The 16,103-nt window shown below is 41.2% G+C and overlaps 1 protein-coding gene across 2 annotated transcripts; it reads right to left on the reverse strand.

Moving 5' to 3' along the window:
* Positions 1–1,245: 1,245 nt before the first annotated feature.
* On the reverse strand, positions 1,246–14,623 carry casc3 (casc3 exon junction complex subunit). 2 transcript variants are annotated; one of them, XR_006106697.1, is made up of 12 exons: positions 14,434–14,623; positions 10,606–10,630; positions 10,309–10,364; positions 9,152–9,379; positions 8,526–8,674; positions 7,711–7,884; positions 6,561–7,573; positions 4,337–4,510; positions 3,245–3,343; positions 2,985–3,151; positions 2,419–2,628; positions 1,246–2,304 (listed from the first exon to the last, which is right to left on the reverse strand). XR_006106697.1 is itself a non-coding variant. In XM_042504508.1 (11 exons), the coding sequence occupies exons 1-11, from the start codon at positions 14,614–14,616 to the stop codon at positions 2,482–2,484; spliced, it is 2,415 nt and encodes an 804-aa protein (XP_042360442.1). In that variant the 5' UTR covers positions 14,617–14,623; the 3' UTR covers positions 2,333–2,481. The 2 variants fall into 2 exon arrangements, 1 of the variants encoding a protein (XP_042360442.1); XM_042504508.1 differs by lacking the exon at positions 1,246–2,304 and having other exon boundaries at positions 2,333–2,628.
* Positions 14,624–16,103: the final 1,480 nt, after the last annotated feature.

Raw genomic sequence — 16,103 nt, forward strand, 5'->3', positions numbered from 1 at the left:
GCAATGTAACAGCCTTTTTTTTTTTTTTTTAAATATCTAAACTTTGAATGTTAATGCTCTCATCTGCTAAAATGATATCTGTTAACCGGCTACAGGATTCCATGTGAACACGGTAATAGCCTAGCAGTCAAATTGGTTACGTCAAAGACGAGCACAGGGTGTGATTGGATGGTCTGTTGTCATGGCAGCATTCACCATAAACAAACAAGAATAAAACTATGTTCCTAAACTGGGTGATAGATCTAACTAATCAGATCTAACTAATTTGAATATTTATTTGATATAATAATCCAATTCGCGGGTCAACAAGTAACATAGCTGATAGCTGAAACACACTATTGATGAAACTTTATGAACACCCGCTGCAGTTTACAGGACGGTTGTGACTTCAGGTGTGTCGCTGCTTAATACGCAGTGAATCTGTGAGTCACATGTACAAGAGGACAGACTGCAAACAGACTCTGACACTGATCTGAGCTCTGTTTGTTGACAAGGATTCATCTCTGTTTAACAACAGTGTTCGGACTTCACTTTGTTCAGTGTCGCTACCTGCTGGGGAGCTAACGCTAACAGCTATCAGACTGATGTCAAGAAGAGTTAATGTGCAGACTTCTGCTCTGTCTGTGCTGACAGTGATCGCTAATCTACACGTCACTGCTTTATTTAGTTAAAGTGTCTAACAGTGGTGGGTGTCGCTAACAGTGTGTATTTCTTAAATATGCTTGCAGACAAAACATTATAAAATATTGGATTTTTTAAATCATGCGTCAGTCTGATTACGGGGGGGATAAAAATTAAAAGCTTGAAAATTCGATCGGCCAGCCTAATCCACAGATAGTAAATTGTGTATAATTTCTATATTTTTTATGAAGGAGAAATGACAGCACACCTCTTATGTTCTCTAAACTGTTCAATGACGTAAAAAAAAAATGGTGCATAAAGAGTCTCAAGATCAAAACTGCTTTCAGACGTATTTAACCCATTGAAACCTGAGCAAATTTCTTTTGAAAACAAGGGGAAAAAAGGCAATGAGAAGCCTGGAAAGAAATTTTCCACAAATTGCAGGAAATAAATACATAAAAAAAAAAATAGCAGAATATATTTTCAATTCTTTTGCAGAAGTATTATTTTATTATTTTCTAGTCTTGTTTGGGTTGTTTGTTTATACTTTCTTTGAATTTTCAAATTTTTTGAAATAATTGTCTTGTACTTTTGACTTATTTGTTGTTGGTTAATTTGATCTTTTTTTGCTCATTGCCTTTTTTTTCCATGTTTTTGAAAGAAATACAGTCAATTTGCTTGGGTTTCAAATGGTTAACATTCTCATCGGTTATCTGACATTTTGTGGACTGAAGCTGCAGCCTGTCGAGCGCAGAATGACCGAGCATGTAATCTGAATGAAGATGACATGCAGCACCACTGACATCTGAAAGTCTGTTTTAGCAACAAACACAGATTTTCAAGTGTAAGAACTGTCTGTCTGTCTGTCTGTCTGACTGTGTGGAGGAAAAAAAACACATCCAAATCTAACAAACTCCAGGCAGCTGTAACATGACGGTAACATCTGGAGGTTTTCAGGAAGCACAGTGTCAGCTGTGACATCACACCGAGAGCTGCATTCAAACTATATACAACCGATTCTCACAAACATCCCTCCAACTGCACATAAAATCTGTTTTACTTTAGTTAGCTTCTTTTTTATATCTTTTAAATCTTTCTGTAGTAACGATGAAAAATGACAAACTAATACCTGTTTTCCTATTAGAACAAAACACTACAGTGTGAAGTAAATAGATGAGCTGATAAAGAAACCATTTATATTGCCTGCCAGCTGCTGTTTTCAGGATTCAATTCAACTCCTGTAACAACAGCAAACTTAACCGTGTGAAAAAAAAAAACAACACAAAAAAAAACTTCAGCACTTTCACAACTCTGATCCCAACGTTTAGAGCTCGACTGCGTCCGTCCAACTCGGTGTGACGTTAAATGCTTCTAAAGGGTTTGAACTCATCAGTTCGACATGTAGACATTTCAGCTTTGTTGTTGCTCAAAGACACATTGGTGGGATCAAACCTGCAACTGCAGAGTTACAGAACAGTCTGACATGTCGCCTCGCTGCTACAGGGTCGAAAACAAAGAGGTGAAATTTTAAAAAAAGGGGGAAAAGTCATATTCCACCAGTGATGCTGTGGGTTCCCCTGCAGAGTCCGTCTTCACCTCCGTGCACCCGTCCCTCCCTCCCTGGATAACGTTGGTGGTTGCTGTTGGAGACCACAGCTCCTCACTGACCCTCCCATCCCGCTCCTACACACAGATCAAAAGGAAATCCTTAACTTAGGCCAAGCTGATGAAAGTGCAAGATTCCCCCGTGAGATGTAGTGGAGCAGAAGTACAAAGATGAAGAGGTGGCGTGCTCACCTGTAGTTTTTGGATCAGAGTGAGGCTGAGACTGGGTGGCGGGGAGGGGTGAGGGGAGCGGGGTCACTCTGACGCAAAGTGCACCTCCGGAGGGGGGGGCTTGACAGTAACGGGCTGGGATGTGCGGCGGGGAGGTGAAGGCTTGGGCTGAGCTTGCTGCTGCATTGTGTCGTAATATGTCACACCTCCGTAGGTCACCTGGGCCTGACCCTGACACGCAGACACAGAGTTTTAATTTCAAATCCCATTAAACATTATTATCCACAGGAAATGCAATTGTTAATGACAGAACGTACCGTTATTTCTGTAAATATGAAAAATAATTGTATTTAAAATACATCCAAAATACATTCATAATTTAATGTATTTTACCAATCAACTGTTCTTGCTTTCATTCTATACACAGCGTCTGAAACTAGGATTGATAGTTAAATATACCAAACCTTTAACTCGGTGAGTTAATCTCACATGGACACGTGACTTGCACAGTTGAACCCTGACAGTCTGAAGTCTGTATTATGGGCTTTAAATGATCAGTGTGACAGTGGAGGAGCTCGAGTGTCTACCTGTGGACTTGGGTACATGGTGGGGTAAGGAAAGGTCATGACGCCTGGCGGAGGGTAGAAAGGCGGCGGCAGCAGCTGCTGTGGTTGCCCCGGCGACAGAGAAACAGCTGGACCTCCATAGAGGGCGGGGTTTGCGATCGGGCCGCCTGATTGGTGGGGATGGAGACCTTGAGGAGGAGACAAACAGATGAGTGCAAGTCAAAAATCTGCAACTTCATCCTTAAAAACAAGTAAGGGAAAAAAAAACAAACTCCACTGACCAGGATGTGGGATGTGCATCTCAGGCTGGACCAGCATGCCTTGTGGCGGGATGGGGGCGGGTCCGTCCCCGTGGGCATAGATTGGTCCCTGGTACGACACTGTGAGGCAGAAGGAGGTTAATCATGGTGATCATGACCAGTGATTCTACACAACTAACTTTCAGAGCAAAATATTGTATTTTTACTCCTCTTCATTTACGCAAATTAGATCCATTTTATGCACAACATACTGTATTATAATCAAGCCCACATTTCACTGCTACTTGAACACATTACCTGGCAATTCTACATAAGGACTTTGAAAAAATGTATTTTTTTTTAACACAAGACTATTTTTTAGAATCTAAATACATCTTCCATCACTGATCAGGGTCCATATTTGTTCAACATCTGAGTACCCAAACAGGAATTAGAGTAAAAGATCAACTGGGAAGGAGGATGTTTGGATCAGTTTTTATACACGCTGATTTTCAGCAGGAATCTGTGAATGAAAGAATAAATACATGCTTTGCATGAATGTTATATATTTTCCATGACTTCTTAATTTATCCAAGGAGCTGAAGAAAGTCTTCTTCATTAAAGCATAATATAGTTGATTTGTGAGAAAATCCTCAATGTCACCAAGCTGAATTTTTCCTACAGTTGTAAAAAAAAACATCATTAGAAACCAACAACTGTTTATGTGACAGTGATGCTTGATGTGTACTGCCCCCTGCTGGTGAGCAGGGTGAAGTGCTACACTGACTGAAGAGTTTGAGTGTCTATTAGACACAAAAACAGGTTTTTGATGCTTTTCAGAAACATGACTGAACAAAACCACAAAGTCTCTAGTTTATTTTCAGGACGGAATGTCACCAGAGCTGAATAGTTTGATTATCGATTGAAAGTTAAATCAGATAATGATTGCATAAAGTGTTTCTGATTAATGTATTTTCCTCTTATTCAACAAGCAGGAACGACTGCAAATATATATCTTTTTGTATTTCTGAACCTCTGGATGGTCAGCTGTTTGAGCTGAAACGTAAACGCTGCTCACTGATCCCTCTGCACCTGATATCCAGACTGTTATGTTAAACCACGTTATCATCTTACTGGGTTCGTAGTAGTGTCCCTCCATCACTCCCAGGTGCATGGGCGGTGCAGGCTCGGGTACAGCTCTTTGACGTTGGGACGAGTAGCGTTTGGCCCGATTGGAGCCGACGCCCATGTCCTCCATGCTGGAGAACTGGGGCGGGCCGCCGGGGATGTGCATGGTGTTCGGGAGTCCTGTGGACAGAGATGTGAATTAGTTTGATTTTTCTGGGACACAGAGAACCTGTGTTTACACTCGGGCACTGTGTTGCAATTCAACATGCTGAATCGACTGAAAAAGTAAGTCAATGAGGGCAAATGGTGTGGGACCCGCCGCAGCAACAAGGGCAATAGATGCTCACCGCCTGCCTATCATTGACCAACGGCCGACCACTGGCTTGGTGTGTCAGGGCCTTTGGATGAAGACGGTGTTTTGGTGTCGCTCCACTGTTTGGAGGGTCCAGAGATATATGCTAATATTTTTAAGCACTGGCCCCACTGCACACCAAGCCCCTAAACTACATTTCTGATTGCCCAAATGTAAACTGATATAAAAACGCCCTCAACTCTGACACCTCAATAAATTAAGATATAACGAGATATAAGACACAACAGAAAGAAAATATCTTTGTAAAACACTAATGTTGCTTGGTACATGTTGTCTTTGACACATTAAATTCATTATTGACGCAGCCAGGGATGCACCCAGTTATAATCCCGAATAATGCTACATTGTCAACAACAAATCTGTGTCCAAAGCATACAAATATTTTGCAGCTTTACTTATTTTGAAAGTATTTCTCATGTCACAGAAATCGCTGAGTGAAAGTTATTATCATAGTACTGTCATTGTTTGTGTTCTGGACTGAGCACAGACCTCACAATTGGCTCGCCCGCCTGCACTCATCCACAGCTCTCTGGAGCACTGTGTGTCGCTGTTGCCAGGCAGCACCAAGATCCTTGGGGGCCACCAGCAGATAATAATCTTATATTTTTAGGTTCATAAAATGTACCCGAATTCACAAAAATGATGGATTTTACCCCAGACATTCCTGTTATTCTACGTTACGTCTGCTATGACAGCAGACACTGTAAAAGCGTGACTCATTTTGATGATGACTTGATGATGCTGTACCCTCCAGAGGACATGCCATGATTTTTTCTTCCTGATAATGCTACATCATGATAAAGTGATCCTGCCACAAATAAGACACTACATTGCACTATAATGATGCAATAATGTCCTGACAATGTTTTACTGTCAAGGGGGCACACCATGTGGAAAAAAATACCTTGCTGGCAGCTGTGTTAAAAATAAGATATCTTGCACAGGAAAAGACAGCTGCTCTATTAGCTTGGCTAGCTGTTAGCTCCTCAACCACACCACAGAACTCTGCTGTCCACCAGCAGCTAACAGCTCACTACCTCTCCTCTCAGTGATAACAGCATGAATATGCGCTCCTTTGTAACCTTTAATTCAGTCTGTCATTTGCTATAGTGATAGTTATACAAACATCCTTTACATAAATAAGAAAAAATCCATTTGTTACAAGATGTTTGGGAAAGATCGTCACCTGTGACAACGGTACACTGTTAGTTTCCAGCAAAATATTAAACTAAAAGACAAATGAATTGGGATGCTTGTGGAACTCTAACATTGTGTTAGTGAGGGCTTGCAGTTTAAGGCCTTTTTTAAATTATCTTACCTTTATTTAGTTCTCAAAGAGACACACGGATTCATCTTTAGGAGAAACCACAAAACTTTGGGTGATATTTGGTGGCCACACGCCATTGGGCCATGATAAATCTGGAACCATGGGATGTGTGAATGGAAATCCAATGCTCATTCAACAGCATTTTAAAGCTGTAAAAAACAACCTGCATTCAGTTTTTTCACTTGCAGAGGCTAAGAGATGCTTTCCTGTACAATAGGCTTTTGCCTTTTGGGGTTGTATTTAAGTTGCCAGTGGACAAAATGCTACCTCAGCACCCAGCGGGAAGGTTGTGTTTGTCTTTGACACTTGCCCTACTGTCTGTTCAGAACAATGGAATAGAAACAGATCCTAGGTCTTTATTCCACTGTTTAAAACTGGCATTGAAGTGAGACTCCCATGACACCTCTAATTATGAGTATAGGATTAAATTCAGTGAAAAAGACTGATTGAAGATGATAATCAGAGAAGAAAGCTTTGAAGCAGATGTGTATCTCAGTGTGAGTTAAAATGTAAAGATGGTCTCCACTCACCTCTCATCTCAGACCGCATGTAGGATGACGGGCTCTGACTCCAGCTCTGTCCTACCAGACTGAGTCGAGCCACGTCCTGGTCCAGCTCTGTGATTCCTCCTCCTCCTCCTCCTCCTCCTCCTCCGCCTCCTCCGCCTCCTCCACCGCTGCCACCTGCCTGAGTCGGCCCATCGCCTGCTCCCGCCCAGCTCTTACCCCCTACACTGCCTGGGGAGGAGGCGTTCCCTCCGGCTGCTGACTCCTCCATGGACGGCTGTTTGCTGCCCAGGTCAGCGGGCCGAGAGCGAGTCCTGCGAGCCAGAGAGTACGATTTACGCTCCACCGGCCGCTCGGTGGGAGGAGAGGCTTCCCGATTGGTCGCTGATGACTGTAGGGAGGGGTCAGAGGCGGATGAGGAAACAACAGATGCGGGCGCAGATCTGTCTGTGCTCCCTCGCTGTTCCTGCTGCTGCTGCTGCTGCTGCTGCTGCTGCTGCTGCTGTCGTCTCGGCGAGGCAGACTGGTAATTGCCTGGCTGTGATGATGCCGCCGTCGTTACGACACTTAGGTCCTGTTCCCTAACACCTCCTTGGATGACTGTAATATCCTCAATGACCACTGAGGGTCCCCTTCCCCCACCACCACCACCACCACCACAACCACCACCACGTCCACCCCTGCCGACCCCACCCCTGTCTCCTGCGGGGTCAAGCTGAGCCTTAGGGCCCTGTCGTTCTCTGGGGTGCATCTGAGGTGCGTTTGATTCATTATTCCTGTACTGGGACTGAGGCGGGTGGTGCATCTGGTTCTGGTGGGATGGTCTGCTGCGAGAGGGAGGCGGTCTGGAGGGATTGCTGCTGCGCTGAGTGGAGGACAGTGGGAGAGCGGAGGGGGATGTAGATGAGGGGTGGTTGGATGAAGGTGGGGTTCCTCCTCTGTTCGGACCTCCTCCTCCGCCACTGTGCCAGGATCGGACCGGTCGCTCTCCTCCTCCATCTCTCCAACGTTTGTCTCGGCTTGGAGACGTATTTTGTCTGCAGGGAAACACGGAGACGTTCACATTAAACAGAATGAACTCACCCAGGTGAAAGTGGCTTAAATGAGATGCCAAACAACATCAACTCCTTTCTTTTCTCTACATATTATTATTTTTGGTTAAGTCTGTGCTCACCTCGGCCTGCGCTGCCGGTACGGTCGATCTCCAGAGCCACCGCCGTTTCTGATGTCGTAGCCATAGATGGCGATGAGCTCCTCGCGGCTCTTGGGCGCCTGCTCCTCCTCCCTGAACTTGTCGTGTTCCCAGCGACCCTCGTCCTTCCACAGCTTCCTGTTTCGTCCTTTAGGTCTGAGAGGACACAGACAGGGAGACATGATGATTTTAAGCTTCATTTCAATGAAAACCTTCTCTTTCCTGCTCACTTAATGGTTACCAGACATTTCAGCTGTTAAGTGGTATCAATGAATATTGAAAAATACATGTTTGATATTATAATTGCTATATTTGACATTATACTGCTCAAAGAAGTCACATAATTGCCTTGTTAGCATTGGTTACACTCATCCTTATATACTGATTATACTCATTCTTAGAAAACCACAATGTGGCCACTATACATACAATGAGACAAAAACAACTGTTTAATCTCTCAATGAAAAAGAATTTGCAGTCAAATTGATGTAGGCTGCTGTACTGGCAGACATCTAGTGATACAATACAGACCACAACTATGATTCAATATATACAATATTGCTATAATGTAACTACTTTGTGATGGTGGTGAAAGTAGGTGCAGTAACGATAACTGATGCTGCTGTTATTCTTTTGTAATTATTTCATCACTGCCCTGCTGCTTTAAAATTAATACTAATATTTTAAAAAGTTGTTTTATTCTGGGATACCTTACTCCCTCTTGACCACACTGAATCCAAAGAAAGGATTGAATAAAATAATGTAATTACTACTATTAATAACAAATAAAAACACACCTCTCCTCTTCCTGAGCATGTCCTCTGACGTCATGCTCAAAGAACAGACCCTTCCTCGGGATGTAGGCCGGGTTCTTTCTGTCTTCATCATCGTCGAGCTTCTGACCGGGTTTTCCTCCCACCTTCGTCTCAGGGTCGTCTGTAGACTCCTGCGTGTGTGAGGTTAACAGTTACAATAGAAACTGACAATGTTGGTACAAACTGTTCAGCTGTAACTATGGCTACAAACGCACAGACAAATGTTCAGTACAGCACCATTTCACTTGAATTAAAAAAGAATACAGAATATAGCCTATGAGGTGTTCAGGATTCAGCAAACTTTCTGTTGCTGCCTTAACAATGATCAAACCGAGAACTACCGCTGGCGGATGGACTAAGCTAATTCTTGTCATATTTACGGTCAAATAAACAAAAAATTAATCAACGTAACTTTCATATTTTATGGGCCCCAGATGGATTCATAGATACCGAAATTTGGCACCAACTGATTTCATGTCAGTCTGTACTTGATAGTACTGATGTAATTTGGCCGGTACACTTAAAGTACCCAGTTCAATATGCAACCCTAAATCCTAAACCTAACAAAGTCACACCTGTGGCTGTTACAGAGGTACAGTGAGTCTCACCTGTCCGTCCCCGCTCTGTCTCTCTCCGGCTAGGTTCCCTTTCTCCTCGGCCTTGCTCTCCTCTTTACTCTGTCCTCCTCCCTCCCCCTCTGCTTCCTTCTCTTCATCCTCCTCGTCCTCCACCGCCTCCTCTATCTTTGCTGGGCTGTCTGCTGCAGAGGGTTTGGGCTCACTGGCTGCTGGAGCTTCTTCATCGCTGTACTGTTCTGCCTCCTCTTCCTCAACTCCCTGAGGGAACACGGAGATATGCAATTTAACTTACACCTCCTTCACAGCCCACACACACTGTACAATAACAAAAAACATGAAGGTTCATATTACACCCACCACATTAAGATGCACAAAATCCTTTTTTTCCCCTAAAAAAGACGAGATTCTTTCTGCGCTGTTTTCAAGGCTAATAAAAATTAGTATTCCACTAAATGACATGCAAAGGTGCATATTTTGAATAATGTGTCTAATTAAGATTTTGGAACACATTTCCCAGGCCCATTAGGGTTTGGGTCCCTTATTTTGGACCTATGAAGACCTCCACAACACTGCTCTTCCAAAGACGGGAAGTCTGAACTGTTTGTTTCCAGGAAGTGTAGGATGTACATCAGCCTTTACCCTTTGAACCTGGATTGATGATCGTTTTCTAGTGCATCTAAGACACCATTCACTAGTATTTAAACCTTTGGAATCTGAAAGAAATGGTTTGATTTCTTAAAAACCCTGGGGAAAAGGCAATGAGCAACTTGGCAAGAAATGTCCTTCAAAAAAAAAAAAAAAAAAAAGAGGAAATGTTAAGTTCTTATTATGAATTTAAAATAATGTTACCATAAATAAATAGTTACATTCATTTAATTTTTAACAATTTTTGTTTTTTAAAAAGATTAATCCTTTATGCTTATTTTCACTTTTTTTGTTTGTTTTTTTTCATTTGGGGGGGATTATTTTGGGGGTAATTTAACTGTTGCTTACTTTACTTCTTGTAACTTTTGAATAATAACATGCTAACTTCTGGGCTATTTCTACAGTTGCTCACTGCTTTCCCATGTTTTTTCAAAGAAATTAAGCTAATACACTCTGGTTTCAAGGGGTTAACAGCAAAGATGTTGCTCTCTAATGGATGCCAGTTAAAGCAGCCTGAGTTGCTTACAGATGATGTGTTTTACCTCTGAATGGGAGCCGTTTTCCTCTGGATCAGCGCTGTCGTAGTCAGAGAGGACAGCTGGACAAAACAGACGCACTTAAAGTTATTTATATAATTTGATACATTTAACTTCTTCAGTTATTCAACAAATGGCCTGAAACCAACCAGTCATGTACAGGGAAAATATTCATTACACGCTTTGCGAGCAGGGTTATTTTTTATGTCTAATTGACTTTAAAGTTGCTGGTGCGAGCTCATTTCATTTTACAAGGTTGCAGATTGTGTGCTAGATTTTGCTAATAATTAATAAATGTCTTACCTTCTCCTACACCATCTTCACTCTCCTGCAAAGAGAAACAAAACAATCAGCATAACCATGAAATCATTTATCGCCAGGAAGCACACAATTCAATTCAATTCAATTTCTATTTTTTGGGTCATGATTCGATATTGTCCCAGTTGCCTCTATATCGAGTAGATGTCAGAAATACACAGATAATTCAATTGTTTTGGTAAAGAGCAAATTGACACCAAAATGTATTTTACCATTACAATTACAATAAACAAAGAATTAAGTATTTAAAGTACAGAGAAGTGCACAGCTGAACTTGCAGCTCAAAAGTAATAAACATAACTGTGCTGTGATTACATGGAAAACAACACTTTTAAACGGTCACAATAAGAGCTGCTAAAGAGTCTTTCTTCTCTCGCAGGACAAGAGCTTCATGGGAGGGAAGTTCACATGAGTGCATACTGATCATATTGATCATTCCTTTGGCTGCTCGGATTTCAAAGGGATTCCCCTCCTTGAAGCAAACCTTTTAAAAGTGTAGAAAAACAGCAATGTGCAAAAAGAAAAACCATTTCAATACAACAGGCTGTATTACAGGGGTGTGTTGTTTCAGGCACAGGTGAGATAATAAAAATGTGCTTCAGGAAGTCCAGTTTAAGTAACCAATCTGTGAGTTTTAAGGTTTATTTGCCACCAAAACATTGCACTGGCATTTTTGTCACAAAGGCAGTCTTTTCATCCTCCGCACCAGTTTATAGATAAAGTTTCTACTTTTTTTGCAAGGGCCTCTGCTTTGACTTTACTGTAGGTCACTGCAGTCGCACTGAAAAAATAGAAGTGGTTTTTCACAAAGCGCTGTTATGTGGGGCTGTGCAATATGACAAAATATATTGTCTGATGATTAAAATGTCTATCATTTCATATTATGCTATATTGTTTATTTTGTTTCCATCATCTGATAATGCTTCGCATCCATCTGTGCAAGCGCGGGGGCCTCTATACGTGCGCATCAGTAAGCTGCTAACTCAAAGAAGAAGAACAACATAAATGTCTGCAAAACTGTGAGAACAATGAGAGCTGGAGCTCCTTACCCTCCAAGCAGAGGACGAGATCAGCCACTATATAACATAGAAGGTAAATGATGGTTATTGCCATGTTTTTGTTTAGAAATCACTGCCCAAAGAGGCCAACGCTGTTGTGTTAATGGCCTCTTTTGCTTCCGCAATGCCAGCATGCTGTCTAAAAAACTGGAGCTGCATGATTCCAGTCTTGTTTGATACTGTGTAAAAACGCAAAGGCGGCATAAAAACGGATTTCATAGCAGCTCTTTTGCATGCCCTCTGTATAGAAAAGGCTAAGACCTAACTAGGTAACACCAAAAGTATGTCAGTGTTTGATCTTTATGGCAAATTTAAACAGGAGTTTAAACTAGAGATGGTATTTATTCTACAAAGACAGCATCTACAGAAAGGCTGTCTTTAAATTCAGTGTTAGGATCACAAGTGTCACCAAAATAACTGCAAGATTTAGAGGCCTGGATAGGAGTCTGTAAACACTGCATTTACATCATGCATCATGTTTTGTTTGAATATAAGAATCAAAGCAGAACAGAGAAAATTGAAAAAGTACCACTTAACCCATCAACCAGTGTGTTACTTAATGGTTACTTCTTTAGCATAAGCAAAAAGTAACATGAAAAGATGTCTTCCTGAGTGATATTTAACTCAATTTAAGTAGCCTACTTTATGCTGCACAGCCATGGGTTTTGTATTAATGTATTTTACATGTAAAAACATGCTAAGACTTCACAAACACAATGTTATAAATTAAACTACTTAACGGTTTATAAAATTATGCCTGAATTGTGTAGTCAATCAATTATTTCAAAGGACAGAAAATTATTGTGAGGCTATTTTATTTTAAATTTAAATCGATTTTAAATCACTACATGGTTCCAGTCTCACTTATGAAAAGATTTACTGCTTTTCCTTTATATAATTGTAATACATCAGTAATTAGGGATGCAGGATAATTATCGGAACCAAAATTATCAGCCTGATAACGGGACTTATAAAATCATACCGACATTTTCGAGAACGCAATTTTTAGCTGATAAATAAAACCGATAATGATAAGCATAAATTGCTTTGAAAATCACCCATGTTGCCCATGGTTTCGCTCCGCCAGTACTACACAGTGCTTATGCTGTGCCTGACATCATACTGCTGCATCTGCTAGATCAGTCAAAAACATGTCGTCTCAGTCAGCAGTGTGGGCTTTAGGATAGGCTTCAGGTTCTACAAAAACTATTTCTTTTTTTTGAGCACAACAGTCTACCATCTATCTGCATATGTCAGTGGTTTGTCTGCAAAGTAAGCAGCGGTAGGCATTTGGTTGTAAAAAGTCTTTTATATTTTTATTGAGTGATACAATTCACAGTTACTCTAATGAAAGTCTGTCAGAAAATTTAGTTTGAAAAAATCATTTCATTTGAAGAGGCAGAACTGTTCTTGCTTTTGTTGTGTAGCTGTAGTGATGTCAGTTATATTTGTTTAGGTCAGAGCTATAATGTTAAATTCAGCTGTATTCACTACATCTCAGCCTTTCATACCTTCAGGCAATGAAAAACAAAAAAAAGAAATTATCGGTTATCGGCCATTAAAAGATGCAAATGATCAGTTATTGATATCGGCTGAAATAATCATTATCGTAAATCACTATCAGTAATAGGTTTTGGACTGCTAGTTAGACAAATATTGTGAAACTGTCACTTTGGGCTCTGGGAAATTGTGGTGACATTTCTCACCATTTTCTACAAACCAAACAATCAATTCATGGAAAAAAAAAAGCAGATTAGTCCGTAATGACTATAATGATTAATTAATAGTTCAAAATGAGCTTCACCTCGCCGAACTACAATAGTAAAACACTGCTTTTCGTGCATATGTATCAATAATGTGCTGATATTATATATCATAGTATAACAGTCACAGGGATATTTTTCTGCTTTTAACACTTGAACGACTTTTTCCTGAATGCACCTTCATACTAGCACCCAAGTTATATCTTCAATGCAGAACTTTTACTTGTACTCGAGTAAATTTTAGAAGCGTTTAGCTGTTTTGATATATTTCTGAAGTAACAGGTCTGAATACTTCCTCCACTCTGCTTCAAAACAGACACTGAGCAGGGTCATTTCAGTGCGATGGTAACGTTACTGCTGGACGTGGCAGACGCACACGGCGATGCTGTAACGTTAGCATTAGCCAGGCCTTGCTAAAGTCCTAAATAAAAACCCTGAGTGCAAACACCAGGGTGGAAACACCGTCTGTCTACCTTGTTAATTACATAGAAAACGTGGAGCTTTTAATCGTTGGCTGAAAAAACTCCAGAAAGGCGAAGTGGCGGGGGGCAGCTGGTGTTATGGCCACATTTGTTGCCCCTGTTAATGCGTTCCAACTGGCGCCTTTTCGTCTCCGTTACACAACGGGGGACACTATGTTAATGAAAGTGAACAACTTGGGCCTTTAAAGCTGCAACAGCTAATTTCACACAACATGTAATTAAAGTATGTGTTTATAAACTCTCAAATTTAGACAGAAATGACGGTCAAACAGCCAATTTGTCCAACGTTTCCCTTCAAGCTAACGCCGCCTACCGAAGGGACGTCTAGCCGTTCATGTTAACGGCTCTAACGCTTTAGTTATTTGCTGATAAGTCCCACACGGTAAAATCAAACCGGAGGCAGCTCTCGGCCTCGGGAGAAAAAGTTTTCATGGCAGCGGTATCTGTCACAGCTCTCAGCCGGGAGACGGCGCCGTCAGCTCTGCAAGCTAACCAAAGCTAGCTACTCACACACTCGGACTCGCTCTTCGCCTCGGGCCGGGCCGCTGTCACCTCCGGCGGCTCGGGGTCCCTCACTCGGCCCTTGGTGGTCGCCGGGGACCCCGACCTCCCGCTGTCCGAACCCGAACCGGACTCGTCGTCGTCCTCGCTGTCCTGGGACGCGCGCCTCCTCCTTCGCCGCCGGTCCGCCATCTTAGATCTCGAATGGTTGGAACCGGAAGGACGTAAGGGATTGTGGGTAGGCGAGTTGTTCTTCTGTGGGATTGTAGCGCAGGTGGCATCCTTCAGCAGCACTACTGCCTCCACCTGGACCTAAAAGGAATACTAAGAGGCAGTGATAAATCACAACTAATGCCTTTCAAGGCACTCATCACTGCTTATTCTGCACTTTAGTATACTCACAATTTACCGGAGGCTCTCTGCTAATCGAAAACATGTTAAAAAAAACAATACACACACAGACACACACACACACACACACACACACCACACACACACACACACACACACACACACTAAACAAAGTTGTATGAGGGGTAGCACAGCTGCTAAATATGATACATCTGCTCAACTCAATGCAGCTGGCTCCATTCTGAGAAAACCTCACAAAAAAACAACAGAAATGTTAACTTACAATGTTAATTTGATTATATAATAGATATTATACAGATATAATGATGCCACCAGCAGCATCATGTCCAAGCAACCAGATGGAATCTTTATAGTAGCTGGTGATTTTAACTCATCCTTCAGCTACAAAAGATGTCACAAGATTGAGGACAAATTTAAGGTCAATCATTTCTTTTAAACCTTGTCTAAAATATGACTAATCAATCTACCTTCTACCTTCTACTTTAAAATCAAAAACACGCATGTTTTAGAGGACAACTACACCAGTTTGGAGATTTGGATGTGAATGTGAAGCACTAAAAATAATCCCACATTATGCACCTCATGAATCATTGGTTTCAATCAACATTTAAAGTAAGCATTGCAGTGTAGCATTAGCTATTCAACGCTGAGCATTCACACCCACAGTTTCTTCAGAGATATAATTCTCTAGTTCATACATATTATTCCTACAGTCGGAGGCACTTAAAAATATTCATAAACATGAGCAATTTTGTCCCAAATCCAAGAATTAGAGTGCTAAAACTCAAATTTGTGACATTATCAAGTATAAAGTCTGGAACTGCTCCATAGGCATTCCTTATTGAAGTGGTGTTCCCCTTTAAGGGCTCAATTATGTTCAATGTAAGATAACTCTTAGGGACCGTTTTAGTATTTTACACACTTTTTGTTCTTCTTCTTTTTTTTTTTTTTTTTTTTTTTTTGCTAATTTTGGCTGTGTTCATGCATATGGCATACATTTTAAAGAATAAAGAAATATGTATTTTTATTTAACCGTGGAATTTCCAGCTTAGCTCCTACAATAAGTCTAAAACACACTGTGTAAACAAAAGTGTTACATTCATGCAAAAAATGCTTCACTAAAACCATTTAATCTTCAATTTTTTATCCCACAGCCATCAAAGCATAAAAATATGCATTGTGTTATTTCTGGGTGTAATTCTGGGCTTTTGCCTTGGAATTTGTAATTTTTACTTTGTTTCAACTGATGATATCATTTTTACCATATTTGGCATATGGAGAGAATACATGCTTTCCACTAGGTGCAC

This window comes from Plectropomus leopardus, chromosome 17 (assembly GCF_008729295.1).
Source record: "Plectropomus leopardus isolate mb chromosome 17, YSFRI_Pleo_2.0, whole genome shotgun sequence".
Lineage (NCBI taxonomy): Eukaryota > Metazoa > Chordata > Actinopteri > Perciformes > Serranidae > Plectropomus > Plectropomus leopardus.